The sequence below is a fragment of the Venturia canescens genome, chromosome 8, assembly GCF_019457755.1.
Source record: "Venturia canescens isolate UGA chromosome 8, ASM1945775v1, whole genome shotgun sequence".
Lineage (NCBI taxonomy): Eukaryota > Metazoa > Arthropoda > Insecta > Hymenoptera > Ichneumonidae > Venturia > Venturia canescens.
The window spans coordinates 15,535,315-15,558,758 of record NC_057428.1 but is presented as its reverse complement, the minus strand read 5'-3'; the positions used below and the strand labels follow the sequence as shown (position 1 = coordinate 15,558,758).

Genomic DNA, 23,444 nt, shown 5'->3' with positions numbered 1-23,444 from the left:
ACACAACGTCCGCCTCTAATCCAGGGCTTCGGAAACACACATCAGACACGACATACAAAACTGCGCTTAACCGACGTTTATTTTTTCAATTCGGCCTCTTTTTTTTCGTTCGTTTATCGCATAAGTTTGTCCCTTTTATCGCTCTCGTTATTATCCGCGAGTGAAAATATCATTCGAACAAATAAAATAACTCAGCGAATCAGTAAGAAAAATAACATAACTCTGACTCGGTATTGCGAAAGAAATATTTGTACAATTATAGTGATGGCTCGCTCGTTTGTTATCATCTTTTTTATTTTCATAACGCACGGCGGTGTTTTTTTTTCTTTATCAAAATGATATTTATATACGTATAACAATTTATTTATCTTGCGTCACTCGAAGATTCGTCAAGGGTATCGTATGATTCTAATAGTCATGTTTTTTTGTTTCTCTTTCTTAGTAACGATTGTCGGAACGGGTGGCCTCTTTGAAGAGGCTATCGAAGGCTTTCTCGACGTCGGTGGCGTCGTCGAAGATGTGCGGCATGGTTTGGCTCCTCATGAGGCTGCCTTGGCTCTTGCGAGAGCTGAAACGTTTGTTCTTCGGATCTCTTCTCGCGGCGAGCGGGGAATCCGGCGCTTGCCCGGTGGAGGAAGGGCCTTGAAAGTATCGCTGGATTTTTTCTTCCATTTTTCTTATCGCGTCCGAAGAGGAGGACGCTTCGTATTGCTTCGAGAGTTTCAGGGACGAAGGGGATTTTGGTTTTGGTGGTTTGAGTAGAGCGCACGGTTGAGCCTGAGGCACTTGCAGGGTGTTTTTCGCCATGGCGAGTTGATGCCAGGACTCGGATTTCGAGAGGACGATCGATCTCGATGGCTTACTTGCGCACGACATCAAATATTCGTCGCTCGAATCCACCCCGCTGGACGCAACCCTCTGAGACGATTTGGCCCCGATCGTACGACGCGAATCTCCGTCCCCCTTGAAACTTGGAGTGAACACTTTCGAGGGACTGACGACGTTTATTTTCGGAGGAACAAACGGCTCCTTGTCGGCTCGAGGAATACTCAGGGGCTTGAATTGATGCAGGTGCTTTTTCATCGAACTGTTCCTTTCCTCGAATATATTTATTTTATCCTGAGTATTGTTACTCTCGATTATGGGCTCGACGCTTTGATTTTGCACTTCTTCTTGCAGCTTCAAGGGGAACCTGAGACTACCGGAGGTCGGCTCATCCCTGTAGAGCTTCTCTTGGGACGATACGTTCCTGGGGAAATTCCGATGATGCTCGTCTTCTGACATTTTCAAAGGATACTTGAGATTCCCGAACGTCGACTCGTCTTTGTAGAGCTTCTCTTGCGACAAGAGGTTCCTCGGAGCCTTGCGATGCTGCTCGTCCTCGAGCATTTTCACAGGATACCTGAGATTCCCGCAGCTCGGCTCGTCCCTGTAGAGCTTCTCTTGGGACAGGATGTTTCTTGGAACGTTACGACTCCGATCATCTTCTGTGCTTTTCAAGGGATACCTGAGACTCGCAGTGCCAGGCTCGTCTCCGTAAAGCTTTTCTTGAGACACTGCGCTCCTTGGAACGTTCGGTATCGGCGCCTGTTCCATGTACTGTTTAGCAGGATAGTAAAGATTGCTCGGCGTCGTAGGATTGTGAGGAGTTTCCTGAGAAAGTCTTCTGGCCATGTTGGCAACGCCGGACTGTTCTCCTTGGATTTGTCGTATGAGATTCTGTTGCAAGAGATTGTGACGTCTGGCTTGATCCAAAGCGGATTCCTCGTCCCGATAAAACGCCGGAAAAGAGGCTTCGTTCTCTTTCGGACGTCGATTCACGGGCAAACTCTCTTCAAAATTCCTGAGGGATGCGAGATCTTCGAGAATCTCTTTTGGTGATGTGGGCTGTGGCGAGAGCGCCGGGCTCTCGGGAACCGGAGAGACGGTCGCGATGGCACAAGTGTATCTGGTCACCACGCCCTCCGTTGAACTTATGTCTTGATTCTCAATGTTCTCGTCCTCGATGAACGAGCGGTCTTCGGCTATGTCGGCAGATTCGATCTCGTCACCGAACGATTTTGGCTCCTCGGGCTTAATGCTATCGAGCGTAGGATCGATGGAAGCTTCCTCGTTAAATCTCTCTCTTTCGGTCATGTTCCGAGGAGAGGGTGGAACGTAAATGGGATTTTGAGTATCACGATAAAAAATTTTGTCACTGTAATCGGAGTAACTCTGTGAATCATCGTGTTTAGGTTCATTCTCGCATGGTCTGTCCTCGTACTTGTCATAACGATCTTCTTGTTGATTTTTCAGAACCGATGGGATCGACTGCTTTCGCGGAGCTTGATTAGCACGTGCTGGAACTTGCGGTGGAGCTGATTTGCCAAAATTACTCTCCAGCGGATACGTCGTCTCGTGCTGCTCGACGTTCGGATAATATGGGCTCTTGTAATCTACGCTCGGAGGATAATGACTTGTTGGATGAGAAACGTGACTGGGTGCTGTCACGCTCTGCGGCGGGGTCGGACGACCTTGGATCCCATAGTTAGGCCGATGAGCTACAAATTGAGGCAAATCCGTGTCACGCTGTGACGAAGATCGTTGGTAAACGTCGTTGGGGTACTGTCGCGAGGCACTCAACGTCCTCGACTCGTCTTCCCGCTTCCTCGTTTCTTCGTTCGACAAATTTCGGGATTGATAAAGAGGACAATGGTCCATGGGATTAGGCACAGGAGGAGGAGGAGGAGGAGGAACTGCTCTGCGTTGAATCGCTTCTTCCCTCGGGGCGAAATTGGGACGAGGCTCGCTCGGATAAATCGAAGGGACCGGTTCGGTCTGATGGGTCTGTACGGCGACACTTTGGGTCGAGAAAATATTCCGTGGTGGTGGAGACGGAGTTTTCCTCGATTGGAGACCAGATTTGGTGTACTGCAGCGTCGAAAAAGGCGGAACGGAGGGCGGAGGATGCTGCTGGATTTCCGGATCTTCGTAATCTCCCTTTTCCGAGGTCGCCTCACGATATTTTTTGCCAAACGTTGGACGTTTGTGGTAATTTATCTCGAACGGATAAGCGACGATTTCACGAGGCTTTTTCGTTCCGTTTTCATTCGCAAGGTCTTCGCAATTCCCATACAATTGTTTACGATGCCGGACCTTTTCTTTTCTCTCACTGTGAGCCTCGCCGAAATCAGACGTTTGATAAGTCGCTGGGACCTTTGGTTCTCTCCTCTTTTCCTCGGGGAATTTCAGAGATACTTTTCCTTCTCGGGGCTCAAACTTTTCCCGAGGCTTTTCGAAATGTGGATTTCTCGACGCTTTACCAACTCCGTTCGACCAAGGACCGGACTTGTGATTCTCCGAGGGATTTTTCGTTGCGAACGGTGCGAATTGCTTGCAGAAGGAATGATAATTCAAATGCCCGTTTTCCGACAACCTCGATCGCTCCGAAGCGTCGTTGATTTTTCGATCCTGTTCACCCTCCAGAAACACGTTCGGCGTTCTCTTCGTGCTCAACTGTTGCTGCTTCGCTCGAGTTTTCGTCGATGGCAAAGGTGAATTTGTCGAAGGGATCGACGAGTCGACATTTTCCTGATCGAACATCTTCACTTTGGCTCTGAGGGTGCTACCGTTTTGCGACAAGTATCCTGGCTTCAAAAACCCTGGTGTCATTTCGTCTTTGCTAGGTTTTTCGATTTTTCGAAAAGGCGAAGTTGGAGCATGACTGAAGCCGAGAGGTTTTTGTTTACAGGGAAGTCTCAGGGAGCCGACGACGACGTTAGTTCCCGGAGGCACGGGGTTTTCGTCCTGGCCATTCACCCGGGGTTTGTCGAACGTTGTTTTGATGTTGGAGAACCTGCTGTTCCAATTTTTATCAGCAACAGCAGCGATCTGTCGGTAATTGAAGCTCTTGAAAGGCAGAGAAGAGTTAGCCGGAAGAGCAGCCGCTTCGTTGTTTTTGTTGATGAGAGCGAGAAATTTTCTGTCGTTTTCAGTTTTTGGCTCGAACGAGGGCACAACGTTGCCCGTGTTGCAGGAGTATCTGTCACCGATATTAATGGGCCTTCTTAACGAGCCACCAACACCACCGTGTCCACTGGCCAAGCTCTCGGCTTGGAGCTTTAAATAATTCGGTATGTCTATCGTATTGGCACGTTTGATTTTCGATTTCTTAGCCATGAATTTGTTACACTTGGCTTGACCGTTGCCTTGGTGATAGAGAGAAGATGCTGAGATTCCGAATTCTTCGTTTATTATCGTATTGTCGTCCTTGTAATTCCCCTCGGAGAGTTTAGGTCCAGAATTAGCGATGCCCGATCCCTCCGGGTAGACGATTTCTCTCGTGACATCTTTGCCGCTTCTGTTCTGCAAAGACTGTTGTTGATTCAAAGCATCTTTCATGTATTTTTCAGGCACTTTGTCGACGAACTGTTGACACTGAGGATCGACGAGTCTCTCCATCGGATTTCCCTTGGTCGCAACGTTCTCACACTTATCTCGAGTATCGTTATTATCGAGATTTCTCCTTGTGTCAATATCAGCGGGAGAGGAAGGATTAAGGTCGCTGATTGGCTCGACAACAGGTGCTGGGCTGGCGTTTTTATCTTCGAGCCACTTTCTCGCGCGTGCGAGTTCCTCCGAGCTGACGCCGATGGTGTGTCTGTCGGTGCGTCTTCTTCGCGGTGGGCTGGCAGTGTTTTTCGTGGATTTATCCGGCGCCGCGATGGATTCTTCGGGTATTTTCAAATTGGCTAAAAGGCTGGATATAAGTTTGAGAAGATTGAGCTTGTTGGTCGGATCGAGGGTCGAGCTGTATCTCGTCAGGGTACCGATGTCAACGCGCATTAAAGTTTCCTGCAAGCGGCCCAGAGCCGTTTGTATATCGGAGAGCAAAAGGTCTTCCAAAAACTTCAAGTCTAATTTGAGTCCTCGGGGGCTTTCCAAGTCGCTCAATTGCTGGGAGGGTTGTTGCATCGAGCTGCAAAGTCCGCTCGCCCATACCCGAAGATCTTCTTCAGAATCGACGCTCGAATCTTCCGGTGGAATACTCCGCTCCTCGCTGGCGCTGTTGCTGCTGTTCTGACTGGAGCACGATTGCTCCAGAGCCGAACGCAATCGTTCTACTAATACTGGCAATAAATTGCACTCACCGGCTTTGTTTCGATCGAGCGCATTGCTCGTGGGTGAAGCTGGTGGCTGCTCATCGATGACGACTGGCTCGACGATCGCGCTCTCGTCTCTCTTCGGAGCGGCGCAATTCTTCACCGGCGTTCTCGACGCAGCACCATCGTCATTTGGCACCGACGAATCCTTTTCTTTCGTCTCTTCCCCATTTCTTGGCTCTTCGGAGCTCTCTGAAATGGAACAATGATCCTCGCATTATTTAGTCATTTTTCAGCGTTCGATCTTATTCAGTGATAGCGTTGGCATTTTCATTATTATTAAGCTTTCGCGCACGAGACCTCGGTGCGCGTCTCGCGGTCCTCGATCTCGTTTCAAAACTCCCAATATTCTTCGTCGAGTTATTTTGAGTTGTTAAATATAACCAATGAGAACGTCGTCCTCTGTGCGTTGTCACACCTGTTCATTAGCATCGTTATTTCCTTATTTATCTTACCCGATTTTCGACTTTCTGTCTTCTCTTCGGTCGACGAACTCTTCTCGATTTCATTTATATCCGGATTCCTCGTGCAATCGGTATTACCGAACTTCTCCTCGCTCTTCGCGATCGGTGAATCAATTTCTATAAAAATTTATGTTTTTTTCGTTTTAACGGTCGAGGAAAATAGTCTCGAGTCGCTATTCGCGGATGAGGCTGCAAAAACGGAACTTCCATTGTCTCTATACGCTTCGCTCTTTTTTGGGTAACCGTCAGAAAAATTGGCACGGCTTCTACAGCGTTCACTGCTCTTTGTCAAACGATTATTTTCGTCCCGATTAATGTTCCACGGAGTTGGCGAGTTTTCGAAATTTTTAAAGAAACTCGTGTAAAACCCTCTTACTCAAGTTCTCCGGCAGAAACATCGTTCTTTAACTCTCTATTTTCTCTTATAAATAAACGTCTAGATTGTTTGGCAAGAAATGAAGAGTCGTCGCTCGGATCCATCCCCCCCCAGCCCTGCTCAGCAAACTGCGATCAATCTTTTGATACGTGAGCTAAAAACCTGAGAAACAGTAGCCAATTGATTTCCGCTTCTTTCGTCCACTTTCACAAACGATCCTCGCGATAGAAATTCATATTTTTCGTTCGCCTTACCGGAGAGAAAGAGAGGAAGAATAAAAAACTAAAATACCTTGCGCCTCCGACATGTTGAAACGATACCAGATGTTGCCTGAAATCACAATAAAACAAAACAAAAATTTCGAACGTTTCTTACTTCGAAGCCAGGGCGGGGAGTTTCGAAGATAGTAGCAATGAGCATATATTCGCAGGGGATTCGTATACGCAGACTCTCAGAAATAGACTCAACCCGGTAGTCGTAAAAACATCGAAATATCTTCTCGTTTTTGCATGCAAACACACGTACACAGGAAGGTAAAATCATTTGTGAAAAGAAAATGTGTTCGAGTGGAACGCTTGAATATCGATGAGAAAATCGACAATGTGCGAGCATAAAAATCTCATTCATGACGAGGAGATTTTTCAGTGGAAAAAACGGAGCAGATTGTGTTGAAATTTTTTGTTTTTTCCTCTCCTTCTCGCCCACGCACTGCACCCACGTCGCGAAAAGTTTTAAGTGCAGAAACCTTCGTGCATTGGCACCTAAAAATCTTTGGCAACGTCTTCCGTGTTCTATTTACTTGGTAGGGATTTGCTTGTGCGAATTGACGCGAGAAGGATGAGCAATTGGAATAGAATGCGATGCATGACACGCAGGTGCTGCTGTTACAAGTGAGCAACAGGTTTCACCACATTAGGTTTTCCCACGAAATCATTACGATCATCAAAACTCGCAATCACAGTTTTCTTTCAAATTATAGAAATAACGGCGCAGAGGTTCATGGTGAACGACTTTTCATCTCTCTTTCTCATTTTCATTAAATCCCGAGAATCCTCGAAGGATACTTAACGAGCGAATAAATTGTTCCGTCTAATTACAGGTTTCTGGATATTCTTGAGAGGATTAACGTCGGACGGGACGACCGAGAGACACGATTTTCTCTTCATTTTTCTCCCGTTGTCGTCCGGAGACGAGAAACTGTGGCGTTGATGGAAGAAGCTGCAAATTCTCAGGGTTATTTACAAGGTAATAATAAATAACGATCTAATTAGAGAAAAAACGAGTCGAAGAGCCTGGAAATTTTTCTTTCAGGATTGTGAGACATGGAAAATTCGACGAGGATCGCGAGGGAGGAGAAAGGGAAAGAGCGGTACAGGTTCGGTGGCCACTGCACGCGGGACTACGGTTAACGATAACGAAAGAGCGAGGCGAAGAAACGAGCGAAGCGCGAAGAACCGACGAAGGGGCCACGAGGCCGTCTTCTATAAATAATATCATACATTATACGTTAGTATGCGCAGTAGAAAGAAACGTGGATAGGTGTGAGCGTCGGAAAATCAGAAGAAGAAGCGAAGCAGGCGGGTAAAAGCGAGGCAGAAATCTATCCGAGAAGTGAGGCCCGGCCTTCGACTTGGTGCTTTACCCAAAAATATTCTACGACCTTCTTGACGTTCTTTGCGACGAAGAATCTCCGGCTGGCATTTCTTTTTATTCAATTTCTCATTCTTAACGCCATCGTTGATTCTCTGAATGAGACGTAAGAGGAATTGACGCGCGAGCTAAAAACTGTGACTGGAAAAAAAAACGATTTTTTTGGCGTCGAGCCGAGTAGCCGAAACGTCGAGAAAATTGCTCTCGGAGAAAATGTGCTCGTGCGCGGCTATCGATAGACAGGCGCAGATGTTCGCGGCTCCCCACGTGCTCCGATCCAACAAACTCCGAATTTTCTGTCCTCCCGCCCCGCACTTTTGTTTACTCGACTGCGCATTTTACATCTCTTACGGCCAGTTGCAAAATCCACCTCCTAATTTCCCCTTATTTTCTCAACAAGGGGAAAAACCAATCTGCCTATCGGCGAGATTACAAATTGACCGCGTGTTCCGAGCAATAGGGAAGCTCTAGAGAAACCAGGTCGACGTTTATCTAACCAAAGCACTCGTTCTCCGAGTTTATAGATTCTCTCGTGAGCGCTAATACGGTAGCTCTTGACCACAACACAGAAACGACGAAATATAGAGGAAGGAGAAACGAATAATCGATTTTGCAACGTCGCCGCAAATCGTTCGACAGCATTTCTTTACCGATTAATGTTTTCTGCAAACTCGCATGAAAAACGTGTCAAACGCTCGGATCGTTTGTACAAACACCTCTCCATTTACGGCCTTGAAAATAAGAGGATGAAATTTTTAGACCGAAGAAGCAGCAATTAGAAAGCGCATCGAGCCGTCTAGCGCATCAAGGATGCTCCCACGAGGTCGCTCATCGTCCCGTGAACAAACTCAAACAGCGCAACCAACGAATCGAGAAACGCAATGAAACCTCTTCTTTTTATTGAGCCAACCTGCTGCTGTTCGAATAATTGATTGAGGAACGAGGCTGAGCGTAACAGACAATAATTTTTAACGATCGACCATTAAACTCCTTTCTTTTCTTTTCGTCGATCATCTCTACTCGTATTCGACGCTATTTATTCCGACGATTCTACCGTGCCGAGAAAACTCTGAATTTTTTTAACGTCCCTTCAAATTAGATTATTTTCTCTCCCCCGTTGATGCTTTAATAGATTTTTTTTCTCTTATTATTCCAGAATTACGGGAGCCAGCAAAGTTTCGAGTTGACGAGCACCACACCGTGAATTATTTTATCGCCCCGGAGGCAGAGAGGCATGAGAGCAGCAACCTGATCACTCGAACACACGACTCGACGTCCCTCCCCTCGTCCAACTATACCAGCAATAATCTCGTAACAGCGATTTTACAGCGTGGATCGTATCGAGAATAGTAAAAACACGGAAATCGTAGTTTATATATACTGATTGCTTAGCTCCAGGGATAAAAACGAGTTTGACGAAAATTCTTTTGCTCCAGTTGCGCGTCTATGAGAAACGTGAAAAGTGCATCACTGCCTCAAAGCCACTGAGAACGAATCACAAATTGACGAAACAACGTATGAAAATAAGGAAATTTGAGTTTTTTCATTCCAAGAGAAAAAGCGAAGAAAATGGGAGAATCTTACGAAAGATAGCGGATGAGGAAAAGCATCGGGAAGATAGATGCTGCATGAGAGTTGCACCTCGCCTTTTACGGCGTGCTCGATCGGAACCCGGCTCACTGGTCGCGCGCGCCGGGTTTGTCGCACGAGGAAATAATCGCGCCAGGAACGCCGAGGTGCGTCTGACCATTCAGCGGGCGATATCGTTCGATATACTCGCGTTAATGAAGCTTCGTGCGAGGATGGCTTATTCTGGAAGGAGATGTCTCGAGGAAGAATCGGTGAGAGACGCGATTAAGATGAGATTAAAATGTCGAGCAGAGAGAGAGAGAGAGAGAGAGAGGGAGAGAGAGACAAAGAGCTGGCGTGGCTCGAGAAGGGATTTTTGCAAATAAAAAAAATGATTTACCTTGGAGGGTTGTCAGACAGGCAAAAAAAGAGGCAGACGATGGTAGTTCCGGGGGCCGTTGTAGTTTGGCGACTGCGCGGCCGCCGGCTCCGCCGAATCTTTCTTGCCCCCACGAGACCTTTTTTCACGTTGTTTCTTTTTCCTTTTATTCGGCTGGTGGATTGGATGATGTTCCTCTGGCTGGCTTTGACGCTGGTGGCGATACCACTGGTGCTGTTCACTTCGTCGCTGAAGTATGGCATCACGCGTACAAATTTAGAACACACTCGAAATAGAACGGGTTATTGCTGTTACCTCAAGACCCGCATTATACCCCATCTATTTAACGGGAGTGCAAAGTTTTCCTAGCCGCCGCCACCGTGCTTCTTCCCGCCATTTTTCTCATCCTCTTTCTATTGACCCTTTTTCAGACGAGTCTTTCTTCGGGCCTGGAAAACCCACGAGTCTTCAAAAGCGCACTTACCTTTCCCGTTGCACTCGCACCAGCCGGATGATGGAACCCCAAACGAGAGATGATCTTCGAGGACAGGAACAAACAGAACTGATTCCACCTTCGAGCGTTCAACGAACATCCAGCCAGATCCAGTTCCGCCTTGGATATCTGGTCCACGAGAGAGACACCGAACGTCACTTCCGTTTACGGACCCACCGTATCGACAGTCAAAACCCGTTGCGTAGATGCATTTTTAATAACGGATGTGTGTCTACGTTCCGAACGAACGAGAGAATTGGATCGTATCGCATTCATGCTATTTTCTTTTACTGCCATCTTAATACGAGCACCTCGCTTTGTTTTTTAAGAGAATCGAGTTCCGAATCGGTACCGCGATTTACCATTTTTGCTCATGGTTCCATTGTTTATTTTGTTTCAGATTCGATCACCAAAATGACGAATCATCGACGACATAATCGAGTCGAGGGTAGAAGATTTTTGGCAGTATCGGAAGCAAAACGAGCTTCCCTCGTGAATTGAAGAGCAAGCGCGTTCGATTGCATGCTTCGGGTATGAAGAAATATAGGATTGAATCGATTGTTGCTCACTCGACTGGCGTTGGGTCGAATAAGAAATGTAAAATTTGCGGGGGATGTTGTAACAATATAATAAGAATGATTGTATCGGTTAAATCGAACGCACGTTTGGCGGGGAATCGTGAGGTCATGCAAGAGAAGTTGGTGGTTCGGTTCGTTGTTGTTCCGCTCCCACCATGGAGGCACAAAACGTTTTTTCTCTCATTTCGTTTTTTCTCTTTCTCTCTCGCTCGCGGTCTCTCGCAGGCTGTTGATTCTCATCACAGAACTCGTTGCCCCCTACCACGAGCCACCACCATCCTTGCGGAGGCCACTTTCGACTGGAAACCTGTTAACCTACTTGGATCCCCAGTCTTTGAGCTACTTTTGTCCCGTCTACCTGATTGACGATACTCACATTCACGCTCTTGTCGCAGGTGACAACGGACGTCGTGCGCTTACGCGAACGCATCGGGGAGACGAAGCAGAGCGAATAGAGAAGATTCTTCGATCCACGCGGGCCTGAACGATGACCAAGGAGTAATCCGAGAAGAGGAGCGCCTAGGGGAATGACGTGGCAGTGAAGAGTTCGCGCGAATGTTTGCAAATAATATTAAATTGCGAGGACAGCAGTGGAAGACGAGAACGAAAACGAAATCAAGTGTCATCGCGCGATGATTACAAACAACACCGACAGACTTTCATAGACGGAAAAGTAAAAGCTCTCATGTTTTTGGTTCTCGGTCATCGCGTACCTACAAGCGTGCCAATCATGTTTGAGTGTATCAGCCGGGGGGGGAAAAACCCAACCCGGAGATCCGGGATTCCAATCGCGTATCCTTATTGCGAAATATCTAGAGATCGGAATACTTGATCGAGGCGTTCGTCGATAATCAATGAAGCGAAGGAGTTCGAATGTTTGTTTTTTTTGTGGCGTTTAACCGACGGAAATGATCGCTCGCGTTACGTTGCTGTTTGATAATTATTTTTGTTTCTAATTTATTTCGATTCATTCAGTTGCTTCGAAAATCTCGTTTCCTCCCACTCGTTCAATCGTGAATCGACTTCCCAAATATTTCGTTTTCTCCCCCTCTCCCTTTCTCTTACTCTCGCTCTCTCTCTCCGTGCCGTCTCGAAGAAATTCGTTAGCCCGGATGTGAAGCCGAGACCCGAGGATTCCTTGAATCTTGTCAGGTGTGCGTTAATACACGATCGCGTACATTCGAGAGTTATTCAGTTGATGTTTTCGACATCGCGTCGCGTGTGCGTGACCACGTTTCGGAAAGCGAGAGATAGATTGAGCGAGTGCGTGTGTTGTTTGTATCCTCGTGGTGCATACGTGACTTGTTTTCATTACAGTAATGAGCCACCAGCCTCATTTTATATCTCTCCCTTTTCTTTCTCCCCGTCGCTTTTTTTCCTCTCTGCTCGCAGATGACGTTTGATACGCGATACAAAGAGTGAGTGAAACGATGCGAAAACACGACGCGGGGCGGGCCAACGAACGGAAACTTCGCGGAAAACCATTGTCTTTTCTAATTCAAAAGATTCATTTCTCGAGATAATTTAATTCCACAATCTCGTGATCAATTAAACTCTACTTAATTAGAATTTCAAAAACTCGTTTTCAAACAATCACTTTCGAAAAACATAATTCTTCGTCGTTCCATCGACTGTCCTTAATTTAGTTTTTTTTCCATCTCAGAGAGGAAGATGAGGGGATGGTTCGATGCGTTTAGGAACGACGGTGGCCCAACGCTCTACAGTTACAGCAACAGAACACCGGTCACCGGTGACGTCAATCTCATAACAATATTCGTCATATTCTGCACAATATTCACCGCATTTCTCATCATATTCCCGGGAATTCGTAAAGAGGTGAGTCCCCGATAACACTTGACTCGTGTTTTATCGCGCTACAGTGTTTTTCAATATATATTTTTTTTTCTTTCAGAAATTAACGACCTTTTGGACTGTGACGTTGAGTCTGTTCGTTGGCACGACGATACAAGGTGACTGCTGCCTTTTTTATTTTGACGAATTTACAGTTATTCGGTGGACACTGGCTTATAAGAACGTATTTTTCAGTCGCTCAGTATGGATCTACTTGGCATACAACATCCTCGACGATCGTCAGCCCCTACAGTGCTTTTTCGAAGCAGAGAATGTCCGCGGAAATCGGTGGCTACATTGGCCTCATGCATATCAACATAACGTACAGAGGTACAAACATTATTTCGTGCAGTCAAGCAATCCTGGGTTTTCTGGCAAGACCTTGAAGGGCTAAAACATCGTAACTGGAAATAAACGTTGAATTTATCACGATCAGTGTACCCTGAGAGGGATGGACCAACGGACGTTGAATACAACGAGAGATTCTGGTGGCGAAGTTCCGACGAGATGATGAATTCGTTCAAAGGTGCTCTCCACCGTGGAGCCCCGTTTCCGATAGTCTCCCTCGCCGAATATTTCAGTCTCCATCAGGAGGGTTTTTCCTGGGGGAGTAGATACAGAGAAGCGGGACACTACGCTTCGATAATGCTCTGGTTCGTTGGTATATAAATCAAAGGAAATGTAAAGTGAATGGGTAAAAAAGGCAGAGAGTATTAGTCCGACGAAGGACGCGTAATTTATGGGATTCTTCGAAGCGAACTTGGAGCGATGACTGTAAACGTGCGTCCATCAAACGTGACAGTTACGCGACACGTTTTCTCGGGCTATTTCTCGCGCCCTTTATCCTTGTATCTCCGTTCATCCATCTCAATCTCTGTCGCGCTAATGACGAGTTTTTTTGTTTTTTTTTTTTTTAAATATTTTAATTATTACATTCAAGGACTTCCTTCGCTGCCTGGGTGATGATGAATCTGTTACTGATGGTCGTACCGAGATACGGAGCTTACAGTATGATGGTCACCGGACTGTGGATGCTGTTGACCGACCTGACGTACTGGTCGTTGTTGCCATGCGAACCTCTCGTCGCTCACGTCGACGGCTCCATTTTAATTTTCAACTTTGGATGGAATTACTGGCTTGTACTAGTCGCCGGTAAGCTGCCGCTCTCGTATTTTAGGGCGCACACTATTTCGTTCCAGGAGAATGTACTCGCTCGTATATACAGTCGCGCGCATTTACTTACTGACCGGAACAGGATAAAAAATCCGATAGAATTAAATACACATTGAGGCAAATCCTGTTTCTACGGTCACGAGGCTTTCGCTGAGTCACTAGTCAACGACCACACCAGCCAATCTCAAATTACTCGCGCGTCGTTGACTCGTTATTCCTGCGTTTTAATTCATAATCTCGCTTCCCTTTCTCTCTCTCTCTCTCTCTCTATCTAACGGCATGTTTGCGCACTTTCAAGTCCACCGGTATGTCGTGAATATGAAAAAGTGACACCGCGACGAGAAATAGGAGAGAAGAAAGGTCATGGGATTTTAGCTCTCCTCCCACGAGAACTTTCACTATTTAAAGTATTCGAAGCGTTTAATTTTCTCGCAACTTGCCCTTCTGCTCCGCGCCTCATTTCTCCTGAACACCCAAACAACGTGATTAGCACGTCACACGTTTCTCTATCTTCCAAATCTCGGTCAATAATCTTCACCCTTTTTCCGTCGTTATTTCAGGCATCAGCTGTTTCTTCAGCGGTCTCGTTATCACTGCCATAGATCTGATATTTCCTCATCAATTTTCTACTATACTGGAGGTCGATTACGACACTCCGTACGATAGGCACGTCATTATCGAGGAGAGCTTCGACACGAGAAATGTTAAGAGAAAATTGCATAAAACCGACGAGGCTTTCAGCGACAGAATTATCAGGTTAGACAAATTAGCGAATCGAGTTAACGCTGTATAAAAAGCAATTAAAAGTTCTTGTTTACGACTTGTTTATGAATATATTCACTTTACAGTCAAATATCAACGTCGCTGAGCAATGGAAAAGAAGAATCGATGCATCCTGTATTGGGTCAACGTACGTCGCATCAACAGAGCCAACAAGGCGTATTAAACCGTGGTTACGTATCTCACGAACTATCGGAATATCAACGCGATACGAATCGACCAGAAACGAGTAAAAATAACTGGTCCTATCCATTTCCGCCGGTTCCACATAGCGTAATAAATTAGCTTTTATTTCCCTATAAACATAATTATTGTTATTTATCTCATCGTTTATATTGAAAATTTGACATTTCAAGTAACTAGAAATATATGTTCAATATTCGAAATGTAAGAACGAATGCGCGTGTGCGAATTTGATGGAAAATGTGAAAATTGTTATAGCTTATTATGAAATAAATCAAAGAAAACACTGTTATTTCGCAGAGTTCAAGAGGTCGACAGTGGGAAACTAAGGTTGGACAATACGAGAGTCAAACAAGATTTATTTAACGGCGAGACGTACGTATATCGACGTTTCGTCGATGGCGAAAAAGCGAACTCGAAGGATTTTATTAGCGTTCGGTTTTACAACGTCCGCAATCATCGCGCCTCACCTTGCATTTTTTTTTTGCTGCTCTCTTTTTACAAACTACACAACGCGCGCACGCTTATGACGAACGGCGTGTTTCTGCAAACGCGCGCGTCGAACTTCTCGCTCGTAGACCTCGCGCGAAGAGAAAGCAAGGGCGAATCTACGCGCGGGTACGTGTTCGAGCGTTTTAAAAGGGGAGGAAGAAAGAGGCAATTTCGTGAATATAAATCGTGACACACGAGATAATTGGCATTTTCATCCCACTGCATAAATCCGACTCCACATGGACCAAGGTCACGCCTTTTCGAATCTTTATTCTCCTGCTGATCTCTTTCTTCTTAACTCGAAATTCTACTAGCTGTATTTTTGTCCAAGGACAAGCATCGCCGTTTACCTGGCGCGTATGAGAAAGGACTCGCGATCGATCTTATATTTCCTGCGATCAGCGTGTTTTCGATACCGGGAATCAAGCTCGAAGAATGTGAGACGGTTTTTTATCGACGGTTTTATAAAATTTCATTTATTTTTCGACCAAATCTTCTGGAGACTCAATCATCGATTTGTTTTCTCTCTCTCTCTCTCCCGTATATTTGCAATTAAATAATGTAGCATTTATAAAGATTCATACAGCAATAAAGACTTTCTCACCACTTTTTCATACTATAAATTATAAAATGTTTTTCATCCACACTAACTCGCTCGAACCGCACACAGTATTTACAGAAGTGTTTTTTCTTTCTCTTTCAATTTTCTATCCATGATTTACAGCCTCGAGGCTGATCACCATCAACCAAAGTTCTCAAAGTGATGTATGAAATAGGGCAATCTTCTTCCCTTGTTAACGTCGTCGCAAGCTGACATCACACTCTTCGTCAAAGGACGCGGACCGCAGCTGAATACCCCTATTTTACTAACCTGGAGAGGAAAATAGAGAAAAAGACAATGTTAGCTTCAAAGTGAAAGGGAAATTGAATTTTTAGCATCATTCAAAACTTACGTAGCTGTGTTTCTTTTGAATGAATTTCAATATTGACGTCATATCAGGACGTCCAAAATGATTGATAGCTTTCAGTCCAGTAAAAATGCTCTTTTTCGAGAGCCTCTGGAAATGATGCTCGCAAATATACTGCAATAGAAACGAAAGCATTAGGTCGTAAGGCATCACATGAATGGGACATTTTTTTCTATTTTGCGACGCTCACCAGCATCGTTGTTCGAAGATCGAATTTGTGAAAGAATTGTGTTATAAAAATGTGAATCTCAAGGACATCGGTTACGTCCTTTCGTTCGACGTCGCGCAACACATCGATGAACCATTCGAAGTGTTTATGAGATGGGCATATCCAAAGAAAATAGACCTGAAAGAGCAATAAAAAAAAAAAAAGCGATGAGTATTTGAAAGCACCGATGATTTCTATTTTTAAACTTTTTTTCTACATAAAATCTCGAGAGACCTTTTTGCAGGCGACTCCGGAATAACGATTGGTCGATGTTCCGAAAACAAGGTCGTTCAGCATCGAGGCGTACGGAGTCACGCCAATCCCACCGCCCACCATAACAGCGACCTCGAATTTGTACCAATCTTGATTCCCACCGCCGAATGGCCCTTCTATCCTTATTTTTGGATGCTCGTCGTCCGGATTGTAATTGCAGGGATCGAAGTAATTGCGGAGCTTCCAGGTCCAGGGCCCTTGGGCTTTTATATGGCACGAGAGAAAATTCTCGTGAGGTGCTGAAGTCAGTGTGAAGGAGTGAAACTCGTTCGACCTAAAAACTGTACAAGCCAATCGCACCCATTGACCAGAAAGATATTTCAGGTTCGGCGGACGATAAAATTTGATTTTTATCACATCCGAGGGCAAAAGCTCCGTTTCGATTATGTCCAGAGCCATGTACTTGGTTCGCAGACTCACGACCTGCAAAGAATTCCAAATCATCACCTCCAATTGCCAATATCTCAATAGAATTTCTTCGCTTTTTTTCCTTTTCTCAAATTTCACCTTGTCCAGGGCATAAACGATTGCTGGTCCGATGAAAAATATCCAAAATCTGGGAGCTCCGGTCAATCGCGCTAATCCATGGACCAGCGATAAAGCGTACAAAAGTACGTAAAGACTGTGAGTCGACCAAAAGAATTTGTAAGCCTTCTGACGTATCGTTGGATGTGCAAACACGAAAATTATCGTCATTACGACAAAAAGCAGTATTCCAGTAAGTCCTGAAAAGAATTGAAAAACAACTCCAGTTGCTGTATTCATTGGAATTACGAATTTACGAGAATTATTCGAGGGATCAACCATTCTGAGGGATTCCCTGATAAAAAAAAAAAAAACATTTTTAGTTCACCTGTGATCGTTTGGAAAAGCCAGAAAGATATCGTAGGCTTCGCATCGCTAGGAAAGCTCAATTCACTCGTAAGGCATCGAAGATGTGAAACGGGCTGAGTCGAAACGTGATAAAAGTTGACGATATGACCAACGGTGTGCACGAGTGAGAAAAACAAGGCCGTGCATGCTGCTATTTTATGGAATTGTATATGAGAATCCAGAGGTATGTATTGCTGGATGGAAAACTCTTTCAATTTCGTCAAAAGGTTTCGAGACATTGTCAAAAGCAGTAAACTGTAGCAAAAGGACAGTGCGGCGGCCGAGCCACGAGTTATGGCAATCCCGACTCCCATTATGTGTCTAAGATCCGTGTGTTCTGCCATGAAGGAATAATCTGAAAGCAAGTTTCAATATTCCCTGATTTTCTATGATAAAAATAATTATTTTCAACTAAATGGTCTGTCGGACGCAAAGCCTTTTTACACAATGAACGTAAACTCACGTATGAACCTCTCCACGAAGAGCGCTATCGTAATGACATAAAAAATAAAAAGGTAAAAAATATTCTGGCGGTTTTCTTCGAGAAAAGTTGACATCGAGTTCCACTGTCGACGCAGCCAACTCTTCGCTTCGTCTTGAGGAATATTGTCGATGTGAAAACTCGTCATACGGGCGACATTCGTCGATGTGTCGAGGAAATTTTGCTTCGCTCCTTTGCAATCGAGACCTATAGCGACGAAATCGCCTTTGTACTCGTTCATCATCAGCTTGAAATCGTCGTAAGTCAAATAATCTTTTCGCTCGAGACCGGCACCCTGAAAAACACAAATAATAAAATTAAGAAATATCGATTAAGAGAAATTCAGAAAGTTTTTTCATACCGTAGAAATAATTCGAGCTAAAATATTTGAAGAATTTTTAGTTCAGAACTCGTTCGCCTCCTTACAGATTTCCAACGTTAATTTGTTTTTTACCTGGAACATGCCGTCGATCAATTCGGTAACGTGATCGTCCGAAAGACTCGTCGTTCGTGCAATTTCGACCAAAGATCTGAGCATTTCAGAAAGTTCTTCCTTATCAATAACACCGTTGCAATCGTTGTCGCACATGTCGAAGATGATGCGGAGTTTGTCCTCGGTCTTGCCCCGTGAAAACAGAAGTACAGTGTCAAGAAATTCCTGAAAGGATATTCTGCCATCTCCATCTTTGTCGACGATGTGAAACATCTTTTTCACGAACACAGCATCGGCTCTCATCCCCAACGCACTCGCGAATTCGCCTTTCGAGAGGGAAGTTCTCATGACCGTGACAACTTCTCCGGTGTCGCTGTCCTCCGATCTTCTTCGTCTTTCTCCGGGACGCAAACCAAACGTCAAGGAATAAGCTTCCCGGAAGAACTAAAGGGAACCCATTCGGTAGCGTGAGACGCGTATTTATCGAAATTTCTTTTATTTTTCTTCGATTCTGTTACCTGTTCGAGTTTCTTCTGCCTCCGCTCTTTGGTCTCAGCTTTGGCCAACATTATGTCCCGATTCGTTTGCACCAGCGTGAAACGCTTCTTATGAGACGTGAGAAATGATCCCAATTTCGCAATAAACTTTCTACGCGAGCTGAGGGAATCGAGCTCAAGGACGAGGTCGTAATCTCGTGGAATTCGCAGCAGTACCAGTGCTTTGCTCTGACCGGATTCGCTTTCCTGAAACAATTAAATATTTTCCATTATTGTGTGACTCCACCCCGAAAAATTCAACGCCTTTCGACCTTGGATCGAATGAAATGAGAGTAAAGCGAATAGATTCACAACCTGAGACTCCTCCATAGCCACGACGTTCACATTGTTGAAATCGAACGTCCTCAGTTTCTCTCCCTTCCTGTCGACGATGTGAAGCGCCGCTTCCGGACCGAATTTCACTTTTACCAGACGCCGATGATTCGCGTGCAGCCATTCTCGCACGATCATCTTGTCCACGCAAATTCGACTGTTGCTTCTGTTCTGCATTGCTTCTTGCAGTATTTTCAAACGTCTTCGACGACGGTTTTGAAGTTTCACGAGACCGTACGCGACTCCCGCGCAAATAATTGGTATGAAACCGAGGAAAACGCAGGCGTAGATGTAGGCCAGTTCACTTCCCTGAAACAAACATTTAACAAAATTCAAACTAAACATTTTTTTATAAATTTTCCTAAAAATTTCAAAGTTCAAATAAACTTTGAAGCAAAAAAAAAAGTGCACTGAAAACTTGACTAATTTACCTCGAAATGATCGTGACGCTGAAGAGGGACGCATTCATCGAGGACGGTGGAATTCAGCTGCATTGGCTGCGGACAAGGATCGCCATCGTTCCAGACGAAGACGTTCCTCTGAATTGTCTCAGGGCTGATCGTCGTCGTGTTCGTAATGACGTCCCACAAGGTAACCCTTTTAATTTCCTCGATTTCTTCCCTCGTGAAAATTCTACAAATCGATTGAAAGTCACACAATTCAAATTTCGATTGATTTTCTGGATTTTTCATTTACGAATATAATACGAACCCATTTCCTTCATTTTCGAACCAAAATCGATCTGAATCCCTAAGTCGAATAAACTGGTCTTTGATGACAGCTGTGAACAGTTCACCAGGTCCGTCGCTGGACTCGAGCATGCCACCAACGTAAACGTCAATGTTGTTGAGATCGTTGCCATGTATTTCGATCAAGGTGTTCAACAGATCAGAATTTTTTTCGAAAAAAGAGGGATTTATGCTCTTCCAAGTTTTCTTTCGTGGAAGCTTAAAATGAGCTCTGGCTGTGTTGTAGTCAGGAAGCCCATTGTCACGTCCTCGCATTATATTCAGGGCACCGAGATCACGACGCGAAAACTCCATGGGTCCAAACAAATTATTCCGAATATCGTTGCTCAAGAGATTGTCTTCCTTCTCGGCTATTTGAGAACTCATTCCCATTATCAGCTCTTCTATCGTACTGTTTTCCAATACTCCCTGTTAATATTTCTTCATTATAGTAAACGTAGTGATTTCAAGTGTTAAATCGAGATACAATTTTCACGAAAGTATTTGCTCCTATAACATAATTATCCTTGGACCACCCATCACGTTGCAATGCAAATTTGTCCTAACAAACTCGAGTTAAATCCCCACAAAAGAGACAGTGTGGGCGTTTAAATGCTTTGTTTCAAGAAACGAGATCACTTGACACAGTTTCGAACCGCCAGTCACGCATCTAGTTGGTTTAACCACCTTGAATTTTTTTTTGCTCTCGTTACCGAAAGGGTCGAAAAAGTGGAATGCACTCCGTGTGCAGCACATTTTTCCGCTAATTGAGATATTCTTTTCACACAACGATTTTCTTCGTTTTTTTTATCAGCTTTTCAGAGTATTTCCCAAGGAATTCGACTTCTTGACGATTTATCGAGACAATGTTTGTGAATTACCTGGATGAATGTTTCAATTTTTCGATTTATTCTTCTTTTTTTTTATTTGCAATTTTTGAATCGATATTTTTCAATTTCCGTCGAAAATAAAATTGAAAAAACGATCAAAAAGCATCCTCCTTATTTTCAATGAAATTTCTGATTCCTTGGCCAATTAAAAAAATATAAAGTAGATTAAAAAATGTCTCATTTCTGTCTGTTTTTTCTTTTGATCTCATGCCGGAACAAACTCTTTCCTAAAAGAGAATCGGACCCTCATACGACTTTCGCAATACCCAGCATTTACCTCACGGTAAAAAGATTAAATGCTCCAACAAAAAGAACAACAAAGATAATCTCTTCGCACTCACTCACATTCGAGTCCCACCAGGTGGTGCAGAGACGTATGGCCGGTTGACCTGTGCGAGTCTTTCGAAAGTTGCAGCTCTCGTCACGACGATAAATACCAGGTGGTATGAGGGTATGGCCAAAGCGGAAAGCAGCGCTCTGAAATACGTGACTTATACCCGGATGGAGATCGCACTTGTAACCGGTGTATCGTGGTAGTTCCTCCTCCACAAGAACCGGCAGATACTCGTACATCATAATATTCTGTTTAATTGTCAGAAACAAAAGAAAAAACATTAAAATTACAACTTTAACTGAGTCATATACATTCTCGGGTATGTAAAAATGAAAAAATGTCACGTCGTTGGAGTTTTTATTTAAATATAATAATCAGACATAAAAACAAAATTTGAAGTAGAATTTCCAAATGAATAAACAATTCTTAATCTTCATCTTATCTTGTTTGAAAAACTCGACATTATTTCCGTAACATTTAACAATAATTTCCGTACTCATAAAAATATTTAGTCAAAAAAAAGGTCGCAGAGGCATTTGTTTTATCGTTCCGATGCGTGATGAAAGAAAGAAGTGAAAATCTCGTCTCAAGATCTGAATCGATACCTGAATAGTGCCAACAACGATGCGTCTCGCCCTTTGAAAAACTTCCTCGTCGGACATGCCAGGATTTTGATTTTGGACTCGTGCAGCGATGACGTTGTGCCATCGGTAGAACAAAATACCGAAGGTGAGTAGAGGCGGATGTTGATTGGTTCTCGGATCTCCCAAAACTAAAAAAAAATTTTTAAAAACGTGTCATTAGTAAAAGAGTCTGTAATAAGCACAGTATAATTTCTACTTAATTTCAGTAGCTGATAATTGGGACAATTATGAGAGATGCGCCGGCTCGAAGCCGAGGGACTCGAAGCGAGACAAAACTTATCCCCCGTGTGTGTACACTCGGTGTGCGAGTTCTTTGGCTCCGCGCGTGGCTCTTATGATTTCGAAACTAACAGTGATGAACACACACACACACGCACATACACACACAGCCGTTAAAGAAATTGCGAAAGAAGCGTGACCCGATCTCCTCCTCGGAGTGTACTCGCTCGAGGAACGCAACAAAAGAGCAAAAAATCTAAACGGCAGGAGACGACAAAAAACGAAGAAGAAGAAGAAGATGAAGAAAGGAAAGCTGGAGGGTGTACTCACGATAGAGGCGTTCCGGACTGAGCATACGCATTACACTTGGTACAGCGTTGTTGAAGAGCGGTGCTCGCATCGTATTCCTCACAGGAAATTGTCTTATCGGCTCTATGAGAAAACTACCGTTTTTGAAGGATCTCATTGTATTTGCCCACGCCTCGCTGCTCGAATACACGAAACTACCGTCTATCCAGCTCGTCACTTTGTTTATCTGCAATCTCACGTATTCACAACTATTTCTCGCTAGTTCTCATTGCACAATTTATTTCACAATTAATCATCTTACCAGCTAATTCTATTAACGAAACATGGAAAAGCGATTTATGCGAGAGTATCCCTGGCAACGAAGTTTTTACGGAACGACAAAAACTCGGACGGCAAGTACGAACTTTAATAAACATTTGGACGTAATTACAAGTCCCGCGGATCGTAAACGTCCTTCGAGATAATAAAGGTAATTGCACAATACGCGAATCAATGATTTAACGTATAATCGCAAAGGTTCGCGAGTCTTGCGTTATTTTTGTGATCGTTGAGACACCGAAACGACTGAATTCGCGTATCTTTTTACGACCTCGAATCCGCCGGAGTTTTTTTGAATTTCTAATCCCTCGGAACAACGTTTTCAAAGTTCCCCAACGCAGCCTGAAGCAGGAGCACCCTTTTCCCTCGCTCCGAGTATTTCTCTCGAATATTCAATCGCGATTCCGCACGAATCGTTATTTTATGCGAAGACATTTCGTGCCGTGAATACTTTCGATGTAATCGTTTCCCATCCGAAATAAAAGAGAGAATCTGCGAATCGTTACCTGCTCGCGTGGGCTGTTGGGACTGTGCCCAGTTTGACGGTCGTAATCGGCACGCAGAAAAGGAATGTACTTGTTGCCTTGGCAATCCTTGTCGAAAACTGGATCGCATTTTTCCACGTCAATGCGATGGAATTCTATCGGACAACCGTTTTCACTTGCCATTATCATCTCGGACGAGACTACTTGACCTGAAACGACAAACCGAAATTCATCCATTTTATTTCCATCCGGCGAATTTTCCTTTGCTTTTTCGTGGCTAAAA

The 23,444-nt window shown here is 44.4% G+C and overlaps 3 protein-coding genes across 10 annotated transcripts in view; 1 reads left to right on the top strand and 2 right to left on the bottom strand.

Moving 5' to 3' along the window:
- Positions 1-61: 61 nt before the first annotated feature.
- LOC122415245 (uncharacterized) lies at positions 62-10,172 on the bottom strand. Its single transcript, XM_043427230.1, has 4 exons — positions 10,064-10,172; positions 6,273-6,311; positions 5,597-5,722; positions 62-5,333 (listed from the first exon to the last, which is right to left on the bottom strand). Exons 1-4 carry the CDS (start codon positions 10,170-10,172, stop codon positions 439-441), a joined length of 5,169 nt encoding a protein of 1,722 aa, XP_043283165.1. The 3' UTR covers positions 62-438.
- On the top strand, positions 9,345-15,752 carry mol (dual oxidase maturation factor 1 mol). Of its 5 annotated transcripts, XM_043425910.1 has the most exons (12): positions 9,345-9,472; positions 10,011-10,269; positions 10,473-10,603; positions 11,046-11,323; positions 12,314-12,486; positions 12,563-12,620; positions 12,697-12,831; positions 12,938-13,154; positions 13,442-13,653; positions 14,235-14,430; positions 14,523-14,727; positions 14,938-15,752. In XM_043425910.1, the coding sequence occupies exons 5-12, from the start codon at positions 12,322-12,324 to the stop codon at positions 15,001-15,003; spliced, it is 1,254 nt and encodes a 417-aa protein (XP_043281845.1). In that variant the 5' UTR covers positions 9,345-9,472; positions 10,011-10,269; positions 10,473-10,603; positions 11,046-11,323; positions 12,314-12,321; the 3' UTR covers positions 15,004-15,752. The 5 variants fall into 5 exon arrangements, with proteins under 5 accessions (XP_043281845.1, XP_043281844.1, XP_043281846.1 ...); XM_043425909.1 differs by having other exon boundaries at positions 10,011-10,603; XM_043425911.1 differs by lacking the exons at positions 9,345-9,472; positions 10,011-10,269 and having other exon boundaries at positions 10,546-10,564.
- Positions 15,576-23,444, bottom strand: part of Duox (dual oxidase) — a 14,579-nt gene continuing 6,710 nt past the window's right edge. For 3 of the 4 annotated variants that reach the window (XM_043425889.1, XM_043425888.1, XM_043425890.1), the window contains exons 4-19: positions 23,183-23,370; positions 22,380-22,584; positions 21,792-21,958; positions 21,198-21,434; positions 19,946-20,391; positions 19,666-19,867; positions 19,217-19,543; positions 18,884-19,108; positions 18,387-18,809; positions 17,915-18,227; positions 17,432-17,806; positions 17,086-17,303; positions 16,540-17,001; positions 16,288-16,443; positions 16,083-16,211; positions 15,576-16,000 (exon numbers count right to left, since the gene is read on the bottom strand). In XM_043425889.1, the coding sequence (XP_043281824.1) occupies positions 15,872-16,000; positions 16,083-16,211; positions 16,288-16,443; positions 16,540-17,001; positions 17,086-17,303; positions 17,432-17,806; positions 17,915-18,227; positions 18,387-18,809; positions 18,884-19,108; positions 19,217-19,543; positions 19,666-19,867; positions 19,946-20,391; positions 21,198-21,434; positions 21,792-21,958; positions 22,380-22,584; positions 23,183-23,370 (4,202 nt within the window). In that variant the 3' untranslated portion in view covers positions 15,576-15,871. Of the gene's footprint in view, positions 16,001-16,082; positions 16,212-16,287; positions 16,444-16,539; positions 17,002-17,085; positions 17,304-17,431; positions 17,807-17,914; positions 18,228-18,386; positions 18,810-18,883; positions 19,109-19,216; positions 19,544-19,665; positions 19,868-19,945; positions 20,392-21,197; positions 21,435-21,791; positions 21,959-22,379; positions 22,592-23,182; positions 23,371-23,444 lie in introns of those variants that run through there. The other variant, XM_043425891.1, reaches the window with a different exon arrangement.

Coding starts and splice junctions, on each gene's coding strand:
- LOC122415245 (XM_043427230.1), bottom strand. CDS start 10,172: ATGTTCGTTGAACGCTCGAAGGTGGAATCAGTTCTGTTTGTTCCTGTC. Junction 6,312..10,063: donor GTGCGAGTGCAACGGGAAAG/GTAAGTGCGCTT, acceptor TTGTGATTTCAG/GCAACATCTGGTATCGTTTC. Junction 5,334..5,596: donor GACAGAAAGTCGAAAATCGG/GTAAGATAAATA, acceptor GTTCCATTTCAG/AGAGCTCCGAAGAGCCAAGA.
- mol (XM_043425910.1), top strand. CDS start 12,322: ATGAGGGGATGGTTCGATGCGTTTAGGAACGACGGTGGCCCAACGCTC. Junction 12,621..12,696: donor CGTTGGCACGACGATACAAG/GTGACTGCTGCC, acceptor CGTATTTTTCAG/TCGCTCAGTATGGATCTACT. Junction 13,155..13,441: donor TACGCTTCGATAATGCTCTG/GTTCGTTGGTAT, acceptor ATTACATTCAAG/GACTTCCTTCGCTGCCTGGG.